Genomic DNA, 17194 nt, shown 5'->3' on the forward strand with positions numbered 1-17194 from the left:
GCAACAAGAGAAGCCACCGCAATGAGAAGCCCGCGCACTGCAATGAAGAGTAGCCCCCGCTTGCCGCAACTAGAGAAAACCTCTCACAGCAACGAAGACCCAATGCAGCAATAAATAAATTAATTAATTAATTAATTAAAAAGGAATATATCCTACCCTGGAATTGGGGGAACCGGTGACATATGGCCAGATGAATTTCAGAATTCTCATGGAATAGTGATTGCTGAGTGCCTTCCACTTCCTCTCTTTTAAACTGATGCGATTATCCTATCCCTACCTACTAGAAGTGGAGTCGACCCTTTTAATCACTATTTTATGTTACCTCTTCAATATCATTATAATAATAAAGTGGAGAGATTCTTAACCATAAAATAATTAAATTAAAATTTAAAAACTTCCTCTTTATACAAATATCACACAGAGGCAGATGAACAGTCTTAGAGACTCTTAATTATATTTTCTGTAGGCTGTATGAAAATATAGTTTTGCAAATATTTTTCATGATTTCAAAGAAAAAAAGATATTTCAAGATGTGATTCCCACCCACCATCCAAAATACCAAATATTCTTTATCACCAAAAAAGGAACACCTGACTTATTTCCCATACCTAGATTCCATAGTTCACAGTGGCATCACCTGAATATATCCACGCTGGACTATAAAAGAGAAAACTGACCATGTAAAGTTTAAGCACAGAAGGTCAACAAAGCAGCAAAAAAGAATACTAACCAACTGATGGAAAAAGTAATGGAAAAGTGATTGAAACATTTCATGTCATCCCTTCGGTACCAAGTATTAAGTAACTAACAGAACAGGTCAGAGCCACAGAGTGGCAAATAATCGGGAAAAGTTAGAAAGTGGGCAATAGTTTAGAGCTTTCCTACAGAGTGACTTACCTTTTCCAAAACTTTGGCAATTCGGGTGCCAATTTGTTCAAGTGACTGTTGTGGATATTGGTCTTTGCCAAGATTTTGCAATACCTGGTATAGGGAGAAAGATGGTAGATTAGAGGAATGAAAATGAGGTGAGGTCTGGTGACACTGCTGACGCTGAGTTGGGCACTGTACCACAGGTGCAGACTGCTTCTCTGGGGTACCTGCTGTGGTCCTGTTGGTAAAGCATTTTGTGGAAGATACACTGAAGGCCATTTTACCATCCCCTCAGCCTTCTCTCACTTAACAAAAATTATGGACATGTAAAACACATTCATTACAGTATTACAGAATATAGAGTAAGTAAAATAAAAAGCACTTGTAATCCTGTCACCCAGACACAACCACTGTTGATATCTCTTATGTATCTTTCAGATATTTTCCTATATACACATATATTATTTCTCTCACAGACTGTATACCATGGGATCACACTGTAAACTATTACCTACATTTTCACATAATATATTCTAAAAGTTTCTTCATGCCAATACATATATTTCTACTACATCTTTCTTAATGGCTCTTATTGTACACTATCTCACATCTATACCAAAACTTAGTTAACAAATCCTCTACTTATTTAACATGCCTCTGCTGTGGCATGTTTTCCAATTATTCTTCTATGTATATGCTGGGTCTGTCCTCTTTCCCTTCCTTCTTAAGAATGTCAATAGGAGGATTAACTGCCCCAAATATTTCTCACGAAGAGTCTCTGTCTGATGGCAAGCAGAATGCTACCCACCTCAAGGAATAAATCAGAATTAAAATTTCCTGCTCATAAAAAAAAGCATAAGCTCAGTCACAGGGCCTGAAAGAAATCAGGCTTTGCCTAAGCCACCTAGATGACAGCCATCTGAAAACAGGCAAAAAAATACGGCCTGGCTGCTTGTGCTTTCTGCTATCAGTTGCATCATGACTGTGGGACTAAAAACCACAGAGAGGCTGAATAACGCCGAGCACTCACCTCTGTTAACTGGCTCTCGCCCGTGTAATGGAGGCTGGCTCGGTTGGAAACCCCCTGCAAGTGGTCCAGGGTGTGCATGCTCGTGGGGAGATTGCCATTGCAAACAGGTTCCATGGCTGGCTGCTGTATTGGGGTGGCAAAGTCTATGTGTTCTGTGATGCTGAAAAATGGAGAGGACCACCTTAGCCGGGGAAAAACTGAGTGGGTGGGGAGAAAGAGTATTAATAATCAGCTGACCATAACTTCAACATATGCTTAGAAGTGTCTGGAACCACAGAATCTCACAATGGAAGAGACTTCAGAAGTTATTTAGCCTGATCTCTCATTTTACAGGCACAAGGACTCCAGTGCCTGGTAATGACCATCTGTTGAATGTATGAATAGACATCGTACCCCGGGTCAAAGCAGCAGTGTTGGGATCTGAGTCTTGAACTCAGTATTTTCTCAGTCTCCTCAAGCTGCCTCCTTTCTATGCACCGTGATGTCTGATTTCCTTACTGCTGCTTGGCCACTTTTTCTCACCGGGGAGGTTTTAAACCAGGTGGGTTTTCTTCTAGGACTACTTCTTCCAGGGTACAGATAGTGATAAATACCCACAGGTGGTTCTTATCTTTTACTTTCCCTCTATGCACAAGTACACTTGTCCCCACAGAAAAAGTTAGCTAAAGTTTAGACAGTAAATGTTATACAGATCCAGCTATTCACTGTATCTATGTATAAGATATAAGTACTTCCCTTCATGGTTCCAAAGGGGTCATTTTCCTGCTATAGACAGGCTAAATGTTATACCCTATCATATATATATCATATATACTGATGTGGCAAATTGGCACTGCCAAATTTTGTTATAGCTACTTAAAAAGTTTAACACATATTATGCAAACATTCATTCATTCATTATTTATTCACAGCCTATTACACGTCAGATATCAGGGTTATAATAATTAACAAAACATACCCAGTTCCCACAGTTATGATGCTCATAGTCTTGTGATAGTCGGTTATTACAGGTGTGATGAATTGTAAAAGATAAAAACACAGTGCAATGTCAGTTTACTACAGGAGGGTATATATTTCCTCCATGCTGATGGAGGAAGGAGGTGGTTAATGAAGGACTTCCTGCGGAAGAGGTTTAAGTGGAGACCAGAAGGAGAAGTATGAATTAACCAGGAAGGGAGAAGGTGCTGAGAACACAGGCAAAGGAGATACTACATGTGAAGGGAGGGAGCGGGGAGGGCAGAGCTGAAGATGGAAAGACACGCAGGGAGCAAATCATGAAGGGCTCTGTGGGCCACTGTGAACAGCGATATTTATGTTACTAGAGTATTTTAAGAATTATTTGACTTATATTTGAGGAATAACGCTGAGTACTGTGGACAGCATGGACTGAAGAGATGCAAGAATGAATAAACCAAGAGGACCAGCTAGGAGGCCACTGAATGAATCTAAGCGGAGATGACGGTACTCTGGTTTAAGGAGGCCGCAATGGGGATGAAGAAAAGCAGGTGGTTTTGAAAAATATTCAAAAGTTCTGGGAGTAGAGCAGTCTGACTAGGAGTGATTGTAAAATAAGAAGGCTTAGTGGTAAATCTTGGGGAACTCCAATGCTTAAAAGGTAGAAAAGGGGCCAACAAAAGAGACTGAGCATCCAGGCAGGAAAAAGCAGCTACAAGAGAGGCAACCTTGCTCGCCTGGGTCCCGGGAGGTGCTTGTAAATCTGGATTTGCTCTGGCTCCCGTTGTAAGCACACCATGTCAGGGAGGTTTTGTGCTTTGATTGAGAGAGATCCAGTCTTTAATTCAAACTAAGTAAGTTAGCCGTGACTTCTAGATAGCTTAGAAAGTATGGGTGAAGGCACTGAGAAGGGGGCACATCGACTGTTTCAGTACAATGGGCTGAGTCCAACTGTGGTATCCTCTGAACCACCAACCCTAGAGAGGACGACTCTTCTAGTAGCTGTTGACAAAGAAGGGCAGCCATGAGGTCAGCTGGGGCCCAGTGGGGTCACTGGTCACAAATGCCATGAAGGAGGGAGAGGTTTAAGATACTCACTCAATGTTTTTTGAAGAAACTGCAAGCCAGGTACTCACGATGGCCGTCAGCTCTACCCAGCGGAGTTTGAGGCACTCGTCCGGGCTGGGCCATCCCAGACTCTGGTAGTCACGCTTTTTTCCTGGAAGGAAAGTATGTCATCAATCGACACGACTGCAAAGGAACAGAACGTATAGTGTCTTATGCCCTGGTGATTACTTCATCCAGATTGGTGTATTGGAGGTGCCAGTCATTCTTCTAGTCTAGAATTTCTACCACCTAGAGAACTAACTAAAATCTTGTCATTCACAGCTATGGGAATAACAATCATCTTTGAGTAAAGCCTTGTTTTCAAAGACAGATGATGAAGTAAAAATAAATGTGCCCTTTATGGATTTCAGACTGAGATAAGGGTCAAAATACTGTTCAATGTTAACATTTTACCAACCTTAATTTTTACCTTTCTATTGCTTTCTATTCAAAATCAATACAGTTTGATTTTATAGAGACAACTCTTAAGTCAGGAGAAACATATATCTCTAAAGCAGGGTTTCTTAAGCTGGTACTACTGACACTGTGAGAGCTGTCCTGTGCACTGGAGGAAGTTTGGCAGCATCCCTGGCCTCTACCCAACAGATGTCAGCAGCACCCTCCCTGACATAGGACAACCAAAAATGCCTCCAGATACTGTCAAATGCTCCCTGGGAGGGCGACGTCACTCCTGGTAGAGAGCCCCTGCTGTAAAGAAAAGCAGTAGGTTAGAGAATAATGATGATAATGAAAGGTTATCATTTATTTCCAGAGTACTTACCATGTGTTCAGGTCCTGTGCTAAGGGCTTTATATCTGTATCCTCATGAGGCAGATTTTAATCCTCATTTCTCAGATGAGAAAACAGAGGCTCAGAGAAATCAACTGACTTGCCCAGGGTCACCTGCCTACTAGGTGGCAGAAATGGGATTCAGATCCAGGTCTGTTTGACTCTAACGTGCACATTCCCAATCATGCTATTTAAGGCTTTACTGGGCTTTGAAAGCTCTGTTTATGGTACCCTTCAAAGGTACTACCTTTTGGGTGTAGGCCCTTTACTTAAATCAAGTCCCCAAGAAAAGAGCAGAATTAAGTCCTATCTAGGAAGGATTCTTCTGAAGAAATTCGACTGGAATGGACAGGAAGGAGAACCTTGGTTCTGTATAGCTCTTTTTATACTGTAGGAATTTACCAATGATAGAAAACTGTTTAAGACACAGGCAGGGCTTTAGATGTAGATTTTAATAGAATAGAAAAAAACAGTTTGGAAGAGTTTCAAATGAACCCTGTTTAAATGAGTAAGTTAAAGAGTTGAACCATAGGTTTCACAATAAGGATTATTTTTCTTTTATGTTTAAGAAATTCACTTGAAAAATGTTTATTGAGCATCTGTTATAAGAGACTGGGAACTGTGTTAAGACACTAGGGATACAGAGAGGAATAATAAAAGGGCCTGCCCTTGAGCTCACAGTCTACTGAGGAAGGTAAACAAACAAATTATTAGAACACAATAGGGTTAAGTGCTAGAGTGAAGGTACAGAACAGCTGCAGAGAGGAGACAGCAACTAATGCTGCCTGAAGGTACCAAGGAAGAGATGGCATTGGAGTCTGAAGTGTAAACATGAGTGACATTTTAGCACCGCTGAGGTGGCAGAAGGGCATTCCAGGCAGAGGGAACAGCATGTGCAAAGACAAGGAGGTAAAACAAGAGCAGGGTTGGTTCAGAGAATGGTACTGAAGGGGAGAGAAAGGCTGGGCTGTAAACAGTCTTGTGCACCACACCAGAAAGTTTGGCCTTTATGCTGCAGGCACCGGGGAGCCTTTGAGCGCACCACTCTCCACCTTGTTCACAAGGATATCATAAGACACTCTGTTAAATGCTTGGCTTTAATCTAGTTACGTTATGTCTATGACACTTTCCTGGCCTTCCAGTCTACTAGCCCTCACCAAAGTAGGAGATGAAATTAGTTAGGCATTATTAATTTTATTAATTCTTAGAAAATCTACAATGGCCCTTAATGATCCCTACTCTTCCCCCATGGGCTCACAAAGTACTGGTTTAATAATTTGCTTTAGAACTTTGTCAGAATTTATCACAAACTCCTCATCATTTGGTAGTGGACAGAATCCATACTTATTGGAAGATTGGGATGCCGAACCTCTCCCGTCTTCTCTTGCTGTAGAACTTCTCACTTTCGTGACAGTGACACTTTAGTTCCATGATCTCATTTGCAAGTATATTCAGTGCCCTACCCAGGCCCACCTCCTTGAATCCATTCGAAATTGTCTAAGTGCTCTCCTATCATCTCAACCACCCTGAGCTTTAATTCTCACTTTTACAAGAAATTTTTAGTTTTTGTTTGTTAAAGTAATATAGGCTTATTACAAAATATTTAGAAAATGGAAAAGAATGTAGAAGAAAACAGAAAATCACCTGCAGCCCTATGAGCACCCAGAGATGATAATTTATGACATTTTAGTGTATTCTCTCCTACACTCGTTTCTATGTGCTTGTTTATTTTAGCATATTTCACCAAATCTAAGATGTCATCAACTGTAAGGTACACATTACTTTACATGATTTAAGAAAGAAAAATGTTGCCAATTATTAGTTAAGATACTATCAATTGTAAGATGATCTCAATTTCAGAGATACTGAAATGTGAAAAAAAATGTAGTCAAAATATAGTATATTTACTATTTTACAAAAATTGAAGTATTCTCTATATATGCTATTCTATAAACTGTGTTTGTTCACCTACTAAACTATAAACATCTTGGCTGCACAGTACATGGCAAGAACATGCTGTCATTTATTTAGGCAACTATCATCATTTAGGCATTTTTCAAATTTTTATTATGATAAGCAGCACGATGATCAATCTCTGTACTTCTGTCTTTCACACTTGTAAGATAATTTATTTAGGGTAAATTACTAGAAGTAGAACTGTTGGCATTTTTAAAAATTTTCTGATACATCTAGTCAAACTATCCCAAAATTCACTTCATTAACTCTCACTGTGTATTACACAAATAATTTGACAAGCAAAACTGGCAGATCACATTTTATGTTTGCACTTCCTTGACTGCTAGTGAGGCTGAACATTTTATCACGTTTAGTGGCTGTGTGTGTGTGTGTGTGTGTGAGTGTGTATGTGGTGGATTGCCTATGTACTTTGTACATATTTTATTGAAATGCTATATTTTTTTCTATCAATTTGTAGGTGTTCTTTAAATGATGTTTATATCCTTTGCTTATCATATATTCTGTAAATATATATAAACATTCTGCAAAAATACTGTTTCAATCCTTTGTCTTTCTATTTTGTAGTGTTTTCTGATGCCAGAATTATTTTATTTTTCTTTTTCTCTCTGCTTTAGAAAGTCCTTTTTCACCTTAAAAGTATATAAATATCCATTTGAATTTTCCTCTTTTATGTTTTTATTACATTTACTACTTAATCCATTGAAAGTTTCATTGCTATAATCATGTTTTATAGTTTGAATATCTTTTTCCTTGCTACTGCAGATGGACCTTCTAGAGGAAGTGTTGCTTTCTTTCCATAACATGTTAGCACATGCTCTTTTTCTTAAACAGTAAAGCTACTTCATACTTTCAACTCTAGTCATGACAAAGTATCCTTTTTGGTGTCCTTAGTACTTTTCTCAAATCACAGATCATTCTGGGATTTAGCCAAGTTGACCTCATTCTTTACATTTTATTATGTGTCCTTTGCTTTCAGCTTTGGTAAATGCAACTTAAATAAGACACATTTTCATGAACTTACCTTGAATTTTCGAAGTCTAAGACAGTGAAAATATCCTTTTAAAAAAGGAGACTTCTTTTAAAAAAAGAAATTCTATCACCACTATTTCATTGTTGGAAAAGAAAGTCAACTGGACTCATGGCAATGGCCTGGAACCTGGAGTCCAAAGATAGACTTCGGGACAACTATGAACCCTGAAAGTACATGCCAAATTTTGATGTAAATGCATTTTTTTTTCCTGGGGAGTAGTTCCAAAGCATTTATCCAATACTTAAAGAGACATCTGACAAACAAAATGTTACTAAATAGTTAATACTTATCGAGTCCTATGTGCCCAGTTCATTTAAAGCACTTTACATGTATAAACTCATATAATACTCACAACCACCCTATAAGACAGATGCAATCATCGCCATTTTATAGATAAGGAAAATGAGGCACAGAGAACTAAATGGCAAAACTGGTGTGTGAAGCCAGGGAGTCTGTCTCAAACTTACAGTTTTACATATTAAACTAGACTGTTAGGAATTAATAGGATATTTAAGTTCAAGATGGTAAGATTGTAAGTCAAATGGCCAATGGTAAAAAAAAATCAAGTATATGTCAAACAAAACTTTTTATATCGATGACTGATTTCTTGCTCACTTGGTTCAATTACGTTCACATCTGATTTACTTCAAGCTGCAAACACACCCTTTGTGAGAACTGAGACAGTGAAATCTGAAAGAAGAAACTGGCATATTAAATATTCAAATTTACCTTGTGGCCCAGGAGATGCCACCTTTGGGCCAGTGATCTCCAGGTTTGCTTGGTTACGATGTACATTTTCTGCCTGATTCAATTCTACCTTTTTCCCAGGAGTTTTCTTATGATCTCCTTTGGGTTTCTTTACACGTTTGACTTGGAATGTGATCTGGGAAACGAAAACATGTTAGGGACAAATGAGACCAGTTATCACTTCTGTCCATGGCTGTGGGTATTGGTGGCTTTAAGAATAATCAGCCTTGTGCTAGGGTTAAGTTCTTTCCTTCAGTTTAATTCTTAAAGATCTAGATGAAAAATGTTTAGTGAAATAAATAAAATAACCTAGCCTTGAAGGGTATAGAGGAAACTGAAAAGTAAGATGTCTGAACTGGGCTGTTCCCAAGTCTGCAGGCTTTGAGTGTCGTTTCACACCCATCCCACTTCCTTTGCCTCCTGGAAGAGCCAGTGATACCTAAGTAACATGAAATGCTTCTGGCAGTACAATTCCCATGTGAAGGCTGACTGGAACGTGGAGTGAAGTAGAGCCACGCACCCAACAGAACCCTTACACTTTGCAAACTAGAAGCACCTCCCATACCCGCAAAGACCTGGGCTACAATTTGATAAGAATTGAGTTAGCAAACACTTACCCACTCTGTTGCTTCATCATCTTCACTTCTGCAGTCTCCATAGCAAGAGCTTCTGGCCACTCCATCCTGGGGACCTTTCTTCAGTACTCGTATCCCCTGTAAGTCCAGACGCCGTCCTTTCATCTCTAGTGCTCCCCCAAAGCCTTCCAGAGGCCATGCCTGTTGAAATTCATCCACCAAAGCTAAAATCTCTTCTGACATTTTTGTTTCATCTGAATTCTCCATCTCATCAGAACCATTGCTTTCCTCAACCACTGTACCTGCAATTCAAGTGCCAGCATGTTATTAAAAATTACAATCATTCAAGTACTTGAGGGACTCCAACCATGCTTTCTGAGAAAAGTTCTGGCTCTGTTCAGAGGCACTTCTATAGTCCATCTTCATAAAAATACCATTCAACATCCTCAAAATTCATAATATAATATTATCTTTGTCATCTAGCTTTTGTAAAAAACCTGGCTGAGCACAATGGCAGCAGCTAGATGGCAGGAGGTCATAGATTATGTCACTAGTGAGCATGAAGATGACCATTTTTTTAAAAATTATTTTTAAAATAAATTTATTTATTTGGGCTGTGTTGGGTCTTCATTGCTGCACACAGGCTTTCTCTAGTTGCAGCGAGCGGGGGCTACTCTTCGTTGTGGTGCGCGGGCTTCTCATTGAGGTGGCTTCCCTTGTTGCAGAGCACAGGCTCTAGGTGTGCGGCCTTCAGTAGTTGTGGCACATGGGCTCAGTAGTTGTGGCTCGTGGGCTCTAGAGCGCAGGCTCAGTAGTTGTGGTGCATGGGCTTAGCTGCTCCGCAGCATGTGGGGTCTTCCCGGACCAGGGCTCGCACCCGTGTCCCCTGCGTTGGCAGGCAGATTCTTAACCAATGCACCACCAGGGAAGTCCTGAAGATGGTTATTTTATATGTGTATTTTTTGGGGGAAAAAACCCAACTTGCTCTAGACATGAGACAGAGATGGCAAAGATGAAGTTTATTATGAAATATTATTTACTTAATATATATATAGGATTCTTCAAGCTTTATTCAAATAGCATATGAAATATCATAGCTGTTCAGACCATACAGTCTGCCTCAACTGAACAATGATTTGTTTAGTGGAAAATTATCCTAATTCCACATGAAGGCTCCCATTTCCACTAATGGCTAATATAAGAAATAGCAATATACTAGTGTAATTTTTTTCTAAAATGGTTATCAAGATATTTATTACATTGCTCATGCTTCTTATATAAAGACTCTCATGGATGTTTCTCAGTGCAATGGCCTAGTAAAAATTCTCTCTTGAGAAGTCAATATGTTTCCATTATTATACACTGCAGGTTACACAACCTTACAAGCCCCTCTCTATGCCTACCTAGAAACCTTAAGGCAAAATTAGTCTAAGTTTCTTAACAGAATGCCTTCCTTTCTTAAAAAAATTCTTTACTATTTAACTTTTGCTATTTTGAATTAATGGCTCAATCTTATATTGTGTGTTCTGTGAAAGTTATCTTCAATCCTTTTTGGAAGTGTACAGGGTATAAAAACAAACAACAGAATGGAATGCCTCCTTCTGTAATATGTACCCACTGGACAACCTGAGAGCTTGGGGTTGATTGTTCACGAAATGCCAGTCTACGTTATCCCAAAAATCTTCAATTGGTAATTCTGGCTCGTTCAGTGATTTAGAACATGGCATTAATAAGGCCAACGTCAGGAATCTCATAACCATATCACCAGACCTATAGCCATAGTGAGTAACCCATTTTAGAAATGCATAGTTTTAGTTTCTGAGGAGGCTTGGGGTAAGAAAGATGGCTGATTACCATGGCTAAAAACAAAGCTTTGAGCCCCTCTCACAGAAGGTCTGCAGTGTCACCCATAGCTCTCTGGTGGCATCTCTTATCTCCTATCCCACTTTCTATTCCAGAATGTGGGAAGGTCATTGCCAGGCTGAGAGTCCTGCAAGAAATCTCTTGTCATTCTTGAAAAAGCTATAGGGCTCTTCCGTTTGTTAACAGGTGACTACAAAATGTACTGCTGCCCTTTCAAGTAAGTTCCTTTTAGGTTTTCTGAGCCAATCTGCTAGATTCTATTGCTTAACATTGTCATTAATGTTCTGAAACAAGAATAAAGTAAAATAGGGGTGTGTAAAGTCTTTTCCTTTAGGGTATTTAGATAAAAATGGTTGGTTACTTGCCAAAATTATATGGCCAGTAGTATAAGTAGGCTGGACAAAGAGTTTTTATTTTTAGTTTCTATCTTGTTTGCTACTATATTCCAAATGTCCAACATTGCACCTGGCACACAGCAGGCACAAATAGCTGTAGAATCAATTAATGGGAACTCAGGAATACTTTGCTTTGTGAGATCCTTGAGGATCTGCTGTTCCTCTTTCTGCCCTGTCCTGCTGGAAATTCAAGACTTTTTAAACTCTAAAAAGTGTCATCTGTTAAAGTACTGTCAACCCAGATGAAAGGTAAGCAAACAGAAAGGCAGGCACCATGTTTTCAGCATAGTGTCTGGCATACTACGTGACTTACAAACGTCTCAGTAGCTAATCCCGGAAAGCAGCTGGAAAGGATTGCTACAGGGATCCCAAACAGGAACTTAATTAGAATTGCCTGGCAACTGAGCTGTCTCTAAGTACTCCTCATGTTATTTTAGCTTCTTCTCCTTCTTTCTCCTACAGCCATGGGGTTCCCTGCACCTGGTCCTGAGACAGAAGAGGATTTTTGATAGATTTGGCCATAGCCAAGAATACGGGTTTAAAGAAAAGTGGCTTTTGGTCAAAGGTAGACAGCAGGTAACTAATTCCCCAGTGTATAGTTAGAGCTGCATAGGGATGCTGTGTGTGGAAGCCTTATTTCCATTCAGTAACTACTACTATCTAGAAAGCATTCATGTTTTTTAGTTGCAGAGAGGTCCCAAAGGTTGATACTTCCCCGTGCCCTTACCATATGGTAACAGATATCATTATCAAGAAGTTCTTAGAGAAGCGGCCTTTCATTGATGAAAATCAGCATTCAATTGAGAGACTATGGAACTTGCTGCAGTCTGGTGCGGCTGGCAGCCATTCGGCCTTTTCCAAGGCTGCTGGGGTCGGGGTGATAGCAATTCTTAGAGAACACCACCAAATAAAGGTGAGGAATGGAGAGATCATAAAAGTGCTACGAGTGAGGAAACATAAACGAATCTTTATTTATTTAGACCCTATTACATGCCCATCTCCATGCTGGGAGCAAAAGGAATCTGGTCCCAAGGAATTAAAGCTAATCAAGCTGGAGACACAAAACTATACATCAATACATTAAACAATGAGAGAACAATTACATTAGATTTTTTTTCTAAAGGAAAAACACAATTGAATGTGGTCACAAAATGCTTCTTACAGGAGAGTAGACTACCTGAGGCAGGATTCAGACAGAATAGAGGTTCAGGGAGGGCACTCCCCAGTGATGAAACTAAAAAAGCAGGTATATATATACTCACATACCCATATACACCCATATAGATACAGGCATAAGGAAGGTATATGTGAAGGCACTACTAATTTTAAATTAACTAGAACAAAAAACATATACAGAGTATATCAGCAAATAAGATATTTGGGGAAGGTGGGTGACACTGAGAGTATCTGGGAAAGTCAGGAAGAAGATTCATTGTAAAGGGAGCCTCTAGTATGTTAAGCAAAGAATAACAAGATGAGAGCCACAATATTTATAACGGTTAGATTAGTAAATCAGCTGGTGATTTAGGAGTTAGGGGGTGGAGGACAGAAGGAAGACAGAACACAGGACAATTATAAAGGTGCTTCAACAATCTCTATAGGAGTTATATAAAGAGAAGGTGACAGGCTGGGGGTAAATGGGAGATTTTAGAAGGGGAGGGAAAGAGGTATGAAGAAATTTCAATGAAGAAAAATTAATAGAAGTTGGTAATTATATGGATATAATGGCAAACAGAATAAATCCAAAGATGATGTCAAGATTTTTTTACTATGTGAAATTTTAGCATCTGTGAATATGAAAACATAATGTTATTTACAAAGATGATGGAACTGGTAGAGGACAATAGGATAGTGTTGGGATTTCAGAAGCTTATTCATTCATTAATTCATTTAAACACCTGTTGTTATGTGCTTAAGAATATGCTGAGGGCTCAGGATATAACGACCCATGGAGCTATGGTCTAGGCTAGAATGGATGGAGGAACATATCTCCAGACATTGTCCAATAAGCAGCTGGAAATACAGAAGTCAGGTCTGGAGAAAGGTCCGGACTAGAGAGGGATCTCAGAAGATTTTAAGTTATACTTGAAGTAGGAAGAAAAAGTAAATATTAGACTGCTGCTTGCGGGGCAGATGCTATGATGAAAACTGGAAACAGAGAGACTGAGACCCATATCTTTATTTTTTATTTATCTTCTTCAACATGTACCATTTTCAAACTGGAAAAAGGAGAATAAATATTGTGAAGTGAAGAGACTGAGCACTCGCAGTGAGGCTTGTATGAGTTCATGTTTTTTCACTTTGATGAATCTTATCTCAGGGTACTGGGAAAACTCACAGCTGAGTCTATGAGGTAATCTGGCAAGAATCACAGGGACAAGGAGAAGTGTTGAGAGATGGAGAGAAGCGTATGTAGTTCTGATTAGAAAAAGAAAAAAACAAACAAAAAACAGAGAGAAAAAAGAAAGAAAAAAAAAAAGGAAGAAAAAAAGAAGTCCAGGGCTTCCGTGGTGGCGCAGTGGTTGAGAGTCTGCCTGCCGATGCAGGGGACATGGGTTCGTGCCCTGGTCCAGGAAAATCCCACATGCCGCGGAGCGGCTGGGCCCGTGAGCTATGGCCGCTGAGCCTGCGCGTCCAGAGCCTGTGCTCCGCAACGGGAGAGGCCACAACAGTGAGAGGCCCGCGTACCGCACAAAAAAAAAAAAAAAAAAAAAAGAAGTCCACTATAACTTTGCAACATTCCAGACATACCTGGAAATTCATGGTCTGGGTACCACAGTTTAAGAGATTTTCAAAGTGGACCATATTCATAAAAAAGTGACTTGGCGAAAGTACTCAAAACCATGTTAAATGAAGAAGGACTGAAGAAATCAAGGGTGATCCCGTAGCAGGAAGAGTAGCTGATATACTGCGCGCATGTGCGCGCGCGCACGCGCGCACACACACACACACACACACACACAATCAGACTTGAAAAATATTCTGCTAGAAAGATTAAAAAAAAAATTCCAGAGTGAGTACTTCAAGGATGCTGAAGGGACTAAAAACTATAATAAAGAGAAATTGAAGAAAGTGCGGACATTTAGCTAAAAGAAACGAAAACATGGGGGGTGGGTAGACAGGAACAATACTCATCTTCAAATATCTAAGGAAATGTGACATTAGTGAGAGGCAAGACTTTGTCAGCCTCAGAGGGCAGGACTAGAAACGAGGAGTCATATTTTAGCTCAATATTAGGAAAGACTTATGAATGGTCAGAACTGGAATGGGCTACCCAGGGAGAGCCTGAGCTGCCCATGCCTGGAGGAGAAGCAGAAGCCAGACTATGCTGGGAACACTACTGAGAGGGAGAGGACCCTCAGAAGGTGATTAAAAAAGGTGACTGTGTTTGATAAGAAGCAGTATTAATAATCTCGGAAGAGAGGTTTCAAGAAGAGTTTTAGGGAGTAGAGTCTGAAAAGATAAGTGCTACATTCAAAATGAAATAGATCGAGAATAAACAGAGGTAAAGGTCACACCTTCAAAGAAATGACCAGCAAGACAAAATCTTTCCTTCAACGTTTGGACTCAAAATATCTGCTCCAGAAAGTCTTACATGATTAATATCCATTTACTATTAGACTGTGGTTTCTGAAGGCAAGCAGGCACATTCTACCTTTAAGGATATGTTCCTTTGTCTCACAAAATAGAAAGTATACTATGGAATTAGACAAAGTTGGTTTCAAATTAGGACTCCACCACCATAGGACCTTGGGCAATTCTGCCTGGAGTTCTAGTGCCTTCTCTGCAGCAACATGGATAGATGTGGAGGGCATTATGCTAAGTGAAATAAGTCAGACAGAAAAGGCAAATATTGTATGATATCAGTTATATATGGAATCTAAAAAATATAACGAACTAGTGAATATAACAAAAAAGAAGCAGACTCACAGATATAGAGAACATACTACAGGTTACCAGTGGGGAGAGGGAAGGAGGGAGGGGCAATATAGGAGTAGGGGATTAAGAGGTACAAACTATTAAGTATAAAATAAGCTACAAGGATATATTGTACAACACGGAGAATGGCCAATATTTTATAACAACTATAAATGGAGGATAACCTTAAAGAATCACTATATCGTACATCTGTAATATATAACATTGTACAGCAACTATACTTCAATTAAAAAAAAGGCAGTGATCTCTTCTTTGAAGTCAGAGTATAAACCTGTGGACTGAAGACTTAATGCATAAACAATGGCATAAAATTTCAACCAGTCATCAGAAGGCACAAAAGGCTTAGATTAAATTACTCAGACTAAGGTAGGCAGGGAAATGATTCACTTCTGAGAAGAAAACAACAATCATGAGTTTTCATTTGCACCAGTGGTGCTCTTCCTTCTTTTATCTTTTATCTGGGTTAGGACAGTTAAGAGAAGACTGAGAATTTGGAGAAAATAACCTAGAAAAGCAAATAGGGAATTGTTCCTATAATAACTCTTGAGCAAAAATGTCAGGGCCCCCTTTACTGACGTTCATTGAGCAGATACTGTGTGTATGTATTTGTGAGGACTTTAGCTCACAAGCAGCCTTTAGGTCGGGAAGCAGCAGAGTCACACCTGTGTTTGCATTGATAGAAATGAACATTTCCTGTGTTCCATCTGTGTGCTAGTCCATCTCTGTACTGGTAGAAATGTTTCCCTAAGTTATTTCATTTAAATATTCAAGAGCACTCTGAGGCTTTTTTTTTTTGAGGTAAGGAAGGCTCAGCTTGCCCAAGATTTAACAACTAAGTAGGTGGCGGAGCCAGGACATGATAACAATATCTCTGACTACAAAACCTACGCTCCACAGATCAGGTTTCTGGGGCAGAAATTCTGGAGTATATGATGAGCTATTAAAGCAGTGGTTTTTAAAATGTTAATCAGCTACACGATTTTCACCAATCCTTAGCAAAGTGAGAAGCAAAACAAGAACATATATCTAAAGTTATAATACACACACACAACTTATGTCCATCCAGATACACACTTGTTGGTGTAAAGTTGCCAACTGTCCATTTTTGACAAAGACTGACCTTTATTCTAAGATTGCCTTTGTACTTTTTTGATATTAAAATGTTGTTTTATAAAATAATGGTAATAGCAGATGCTGGTTTTCTTTAAAAATTACCTTACAAATTAAAAAATAAAGTTCTAATCTATCAAACCCCTATTTCTTTTTTTAAAAAATGTTACTTTATTTTTTTATACAGCAGGTTCTTATTAGTTATCCATTTTACACATATTAGTGTATTTATGTCAATCCCAATCGTCCAATTCATCACACCACCACCACCAACCCCCGCCAATTTCCCCTCTTAGTGTCCATACGTTTGTTCTCTACATCTGTGTCTCTATTTCTGCCCTGCAAACTGGTTCATCTGTACCATTTTTCTAGGTTCCACATATATACGTTAGATACGATATTTGTTTTACTCTTTCTGACTTACTTCACTCTGTATGACAGTCTCTAGATCCATCCATATCTCTGCAAATGACCCAATTTCGTTCCTTTTGTGGCTGAGTAATATTCCATTGTATATATGTACCACATCTTCTTTATCCATTCATCTGTCGATGGGCATTCAGGTTGCTTCCATGACCTGGCTATTGAAAATAGTGCTGCAATGAACAATGTGGTGCATGTGCCTTTTTGAATTATGGTTTTCTCAGGGTATATGCCCAGTAGTGGGATTGCTGTGTCATATGGTAAATCTATTTTTAGTTTTTTAAGGGATCTCCATACTGTTCTACATAGTGGCTGTATCAATTTACATTCCCACCAACAGTGCAAGTGGGTTCCCTTTTCTTCACACCCTCTCCAGAATTTGCTG

General features: G+C 39.3%; 1 protein-coding gene across 3 annotated transcripts in view; it reads right to left on the reverse strand.

Moving 5' to 3' along the window:
* TTC17 (tetratricopeptide repeat domain 17) overlaps positions 1–17194 on the reverse strand; it is a 154662-nt gene that overhangs the window by 37723 nt on the left and 99745 nt on the right. For all 3 annotated transcript variants that reach the window (XM_027114958.1, XM_027114956.1, XM_027114957.1), the window contains 5 exons: positions 9122–9381; positions 8487–8640; positions 3953–4073; positions 1901–2060; positions 898–981 (listed from right to left, as the gene is read on the reverse strand). In XM_027114958.1, coding sequence (XP_026970759.1) covers positions 898–981; positions 1901–2060; positions 3953–4073; positions 8487–8640; positions 9122–9381 — 779 coding nt within the window. The remainder of the gene's footprint in view (positions 1–897; positions 982–1900; positions 2061–3952; positions 4074–8486; positions 8641–9121; positions 9382–17194) is intronic.

This window comes from Aethalodelphis obliquidens, unplaced genomic scaffold, assembly GCF_003676395.1.
Source record: "Aethalodelphis obliquidens isolate GAN/ISIS:26980383/991018 unplaced genomic scaffold, ASM367639v1 scaffold14, whole genome shotgun sequence".
Lineage (NCBI taxonomy): Eukaryota > Metazoa > Chordata > Mammalia > Artiodactyla > Delphinidae > Aethalodelphis > Aethalodelphis obliquidens.